Source organism: Sinocyclocheilus grahami, unplaced genomic scaffold (genome assembly GCF_001515645.1).
Source record: "Sinocyclocheilus grahami isolate Dianchi unplaced genomic scaffold, SAMN03320097.WGS_v1.1 scaffold1499.1, whole genome shotgun sequence".
In the NCBI taxonomy this organism is placed as follows: domain Eukaryota; kingdom Metazoa; phylum Chordata; class Actinopteri; order Cypriniformes; family Cyprinidae; genus Sinocyclocheilus; species Sinocyclocheilus grahami.
The window spans coordinates 209,341-214,602 of record NW_015506678.1 but is presented as its reverse complement, the minus strand read 5'-3'; the positions used below and the strand labels follow the sequence as shown (position 1 = coordinate 214,602).

The following is a 5,262-nucleotide window of genomic DNA, read 5'->3' as shown; positions in this document are numbered from 1 at the left end:
AATGCTGGAGCTTGTGTAGATCTCAGCTCCTCTGCAGCACAGGGACAGAAAGTGTGTCCATCTGAAGCCTTTCTAGTGGTTTTAATCCAATGATCCAGTGAAGGAGCTTCTTTCATGCGGTTTCCATCCTGTAATTATGACTTTCTGCAAAGATGAATGTTGTTCTTTAGGAGTTCTATCCCGGAGCAGTGAGTGTAGTTTGTACAGGTCTAGAGCTCATAATTACAGTCATGATGTGAGCTCAACGTGAACACAGTGCTGCACGTCTCACAGTCTCTGTCTCTCTCTCGGTCTGTCCAGGAGGAGAAGGACGGTGAGCCGCCCAAGGACTCTCTGGACGATCTCTTTCCTAACGATGAGGAGGAACACTCTCAAGGAAGTGAGTGAACATCACTGCAGGCCAGAGATTATCTTGCTATAGGGAGATGAGAGGGTCTGTATTACTTACTATTGGAGAAGGATCACGTGTGCCTTAACCATCACATCACAGCCTTGACGTCACTGAATTTCAGTCAGAGTTGTGCGACACTCAGTCACCGTTTACGGATCCTATAGGAATGAATGAGAAGTGCCACCTGTTGTTATTTTATTTTACAGAACAACAGTACAATTACAATACTAACATTTATGAATGTCGATGGAGCTTTTATTTTGGCAGAAACCCGCAGGAAGACCTCTTTGTTGACAACAGCAGATTTATAAATAATGTTTGTTGCACATATTATTGTAAGAATTGATCAAAATGTGGCTGAGCAGCTGACGAGTAACACTGTTTCAGCGCAGATTTGGACTCTGAACCCTGGCTAACGAGCTCGTCAGCGCTGGCAGAACACATGCAATCCGTGTGTGTTTTAGAATTCACAAATTTTACTAATTTAAGGCCATTTGGTGATTTTACTCATCATACAGTAACCAGCAGCAGCCCTTCCTCTTCTCATCGAGACGTGTGATGCAGAGCTAAACAGTCTCTCGCTGTCGGTGCTGTAATGATTTTGCGTCTTTCTCAGACACTTCTGCTGACATGTTTGCTGCATTAGTGCACGCTTCTATTTGATTGCATCACGTCATTGTTCGGTACAATTTATTTGGTCTTTCTGGTTATTCTCCAATTATTATATTTGCTATTTTTGGCTGAATATTTTCGGTTGCCAAACATTTGTTGCATCCCTAGTTGCAGGCTTGCCTTCTAGTGGCTTTGTGTCGTCTCAGGTGAGCGTCTGTCGTTAAGCCTGCTCTGACCTCTGACCTCTGCCCTCTGCAGTGCAGCAGCACAACAGTGCGGCGGTGGCGGCGGCGCAGGGCGGCTACGAGATCCCCGCGCGGCTGCGGACGCTGCATAACCTGGTGATCCAGTACGCGTCTCAGGGCCGCTACGAGGTGGCTGTGCCACTCTGCAAACAAGCTCTGGAGGATCTGGAGAAAACCTCGGGACACGACCATCCAGACGTGGCCACCATGCTCAACATCCTGGCACTCGTGTACAGGTGAGAGAGCGATCTTCACAGTGATTCACCACACTATCACCATCATGTGCTGACTTCACCGTCTGTGTGAGTGTGTGTGTGTGCGTGTGTATATATGTGTGTGTGTGCGTGAGTGTGTGTGTGTGTGTGTCAGTGAGTGTGTGTGTGTGTATATGTGTGTATGTGTGTGTGCGTGTGCGTGTGAGTGTGTGTGAAAAACCCAAAATGCCCAGCACTGGATGGGCTTGAAACTACAGGGAAAATTAGCACTTCTCCAATCGGCTGAGCACTCAGTATCCCACTCTGTTCTGACAAACTTTTCAATCTCAGAGGATGTTCTAATTTTTCGTGTGTCTGTGTGTGTGTGTGTATATGTGTGTGCGTGCGTGACTGAGTGTGCGTGACTGAGTGTGTGTGAGTGAGTGTGTGTGTGTGAGTGTGTGAGTGTGTCAGTGAGTGAGAGTGAGTGTGAGTGCGTGCGTGCGTGTGTGTGTGTGTGTGTGTGTGTGAGTGTGCGTGCGTGTGAAAAACCCAAAATGCCCAGCACTGGATGGGCTTGAAACTACAGGGAAAATTAGCACTTCTCCAATCGGCTGAGCACTCAGTATCCCACTCTGATTTGACAAACTTTTCAATCTCAGAGGATATCCTAATTTTTATGATTAAAGCACGACTACAATGTCTCCCAACTATGTACAATCTGTCAGTATGGTACCCGTCAAATTACAACTCCTACTGTCTGTTACATCACAATCGACAGAAAAATGAAACGGTTGCCCACATCTTAAATGGATGTTGTTGTTACAAAGGACTGTATGTGTCCACACATGATCGCTTGGCTGATCTGATTGTAAAGGACTTGAAAACAATACATAAAGACAGTAAGTTTTACCAGCACTTTCCAAACTGCTGAAATATCAGCCATTGGTTGAAGCCATCCATCAACTTGACTATCACTGTAAGTTAATCACCCTAGTGTTTGGAAGCTTAGGTCATGTGCACAAGAATGTGATTAAAGGACTGCCCAGTGGATTGCAAAAAAACTCACAAAATTTTGTTCAGTTTCAGCCACTATAGGGAGTATGCACATATGGAAACGAAGATGTTTTGTCAATCCTTGAGTGTTGAATGCTATAAATATCAGGACTTGTGACTGTATGTTAGCCATGTGTACCTTGCAAACTGACTTCCCAAGGTATTTGGATTCTGTTTTTGTTGCTTGTCTTGTGGATCCAAATAAAATAATAAAATGTGTGTGTGTGTGTCTCAGGGATCAGAATAAATATAAAGAGGCGGCTCACCTGCTGAACGACGCTCTCTCCATCAGAGAGAAAACACTGGGCAAAGACCATCCTGCTGTAAGTCATCTGTATTTAATCCGTTCAGATTCAGACTCCCAATAACAGGAAAAACTGCAGCTCTTCTTACGAACTGTTTTGAGGATGCAATAGTAGTGTCACTCTCTCAGAGCCGCGCGTCTCATGAGATCAGTGTTGGTTATGGTTTGTTATGTGATGTGTTTGTGAGATGGTCAGCTGGTTTCTGCTCTTGTGTTTCAGGTTGCAGCCACTCTCAATAATCTGGCAGTGCTGTACGGGAAGAGAGGCAAGTATAAGGAGGCCGAGCCGCTGTGTAAACGAGCTCTGGAGATCCGAGAGAAGGTCAGTGCTCACCGTCAACACTGAGATCTCTGCCGTGTGAGATGAGCGATTACTCGCTCGTCTCCTGAGGAGTTTTGATGGAGCAGCAGAATGTCATTAAACACTGACAGCAGCTGTTTATTTATTTAAACTCTTGCATTTAAATGATTGTCCTAATGAATTAGCCTTGTCTGTGTGTGTGTGTATCTGTCAGGTGCTGGGGAAGGATCATCCTGACGTGGCGAAGCAGCTGAATAACCTGGCGCTGCTGTGTCAGAATCAGGGCAAGTATGAGGAGGTGGAGTATTATTACTGCAGAGCGCTGGAGATCTACGAGTGTCGGCTCGGCCCAGACGACCCCAACGTGGCCAAAACCAAGAACAACCTGGTGAGTCTGAGCAGTGCTGCGGAGAGTTACTTTTAAAAGTGATGGATTACAATGTTGTGTTACTCCTGATTTCTGTCACCATGGCAACACCACAGCTGTCACTCAATACATGGAAACAAAGTAACTGGAGCTACTTATTTGAAAAAGTAACTCAGATATTTCCTTCTAAATGAAAAAGTATTGTGTTACTTTATTAGTTACTTTAAAAAAGTAATCTGATGGCGTAACTCGTGTTACTTGTAATGCGTTCCCCCAGCACTGAGTGTGAGAACAGCGCTTCTGCAGCCGGTTTAAACACACGCTTGATAAGCGGCTGCATTTGCATTTTACCCTCATCATGCAAATATGAGCAGAGCTGCAGCAGAATTCATCAGAGCGTCTGCCTTTTGTGTGCAGCTGTACTTCATGTGTGTTCTATACAGGGCTGTCGATTATGGAGAAATAGTGCATTCAAATGTTTAATGCATTTAAAGTCCAGACTTGTCCGTCATCTTACACTGAATGCATGATGAAGTCTATCAGAATGCAGTTATATGCGTCTAAAATTTAGGATATGAGGGCAAAAATGACTCTCTTATATTTATATCATATGATATAGTTTAGTAATATCACACCAGCTAGAGTGATGTTTTTCCGCAGTATCTGCACGACTGCAAATGTGATATTGAACAGAACAATAAACAAGACATTACTATTGTGTTACATTTTAGACACAATATTGTCAGTTTTTTGCCCAGTTTTGCAAATAAAAAAGCCACTGCAAGAACGATCGACACACAGCGGTGAGTCATTGCTGAATGAATCCACGGTTTAGGACAAATCGAGTGAGTCAATGATTCAGTTCATAAGGAGTCACTTGCTTCGTTTCTGAATGAATCAGTTGAATGAATGAATGAATGACTCACTCATTAAGACTTGCCGCTACATACTGGTGCTTTTAGTTTCATAGTTTGGGTTATCATTAAATTTCATATTTCTCACACACACACACACACACACACACACACACACACACACAGAGTAAGACAGCAGATCAACACAGACACACACAGACACACACACACGCACGCACAGAGTAAGACAGCAGATCAACACACACACACACACACACACCTTGCTCATCTCCTCTCTTTCTTCCGCGTGCATCCAGATGGGCTTGTTTTCAGCTGGAAACCGACACACAGGTGACATCATTACCCATGATGCTCTCTGTTGTATCAGACTGGACTCAGGGTCAGTCTTTTGAACACTCATTAAATAAAGTCTGATTCATAACCACTAGATTCTCGAACCACAATGATTCATACTGAAATACTGAAGTGCATGGAATCATGTTCATGTTTTCTCTGTCAAACCTGCAGCAGCTTCATTGTGAGCATCTCTGAACGTCACTCACCATCCACCGATCCGAACTCCTTCTCGTGAGCGCGGGTCAGAATCTCTTTGTACAGGACCTCGGCTTCTTTGTATTTGCCTTGTTTGAGGAAGCAGGACGCCTGCGGAGAGACGAGAGCGTTCACTGCTGATGAAGATCATCCAACAGAGACAGATGAGTGTGTGTGAGTGTGAGAGAGTGTGTGTGTGTGTGTGTGTGTGTGTGTGAGAGTGTGAGTGAGTGTGTGCACGTGTGTGTGTGTGTGTGTGTGCGCGCGAGTGAGTGAGTGAGTGTGTGCGAGTGTGTGTGTGTGTGAATGTTGATCTGCTGTCTCTCACTCCGTGTGAGTGCGTGCGTGTGTGAGTGAGTGAGTGAGTGAGTGTGTGTGTGTGTGAG

At 44.8% G+C, this 5,262-nt stretch overlaps 1 protein-coding gene across 1 annotated transcript in view; it reads left to right on the top strand.

Annotated features, from left to right (window-relative positions):
• The first annotated feature begins 136 nt into the window (after nt 1-136).
• The window catches only part of LOC107570741 (kinesin light chain 1-like), a 7,516-nt gene continuing 2,390 nt past the window's right edge, over nt 137-5,262 (top strand). The window contains exons 1-6 of the mRNA XM_016256997.1: nt 137-188; nt 257-379; nt 1,262-1,484; nt 2,734-2,821; nt 3,023-3,124; nt 3,318-3,491. Of these exons, the coding sequence (XP_016112483.1) occupies nt 137-188; nt 257-379; nt 1,262-1,484; nt 2,734-2,821; nt 3,023-3,124; nt 3,318-3,491 (762 nt within the window). The remainder of the gene's footprint in view (nt 189-256; nt 380-1,261; nt 1,485-2,733; nt 2,822-3,022; nt 3,125-3,317; nt 3,492-5,262) is intronic.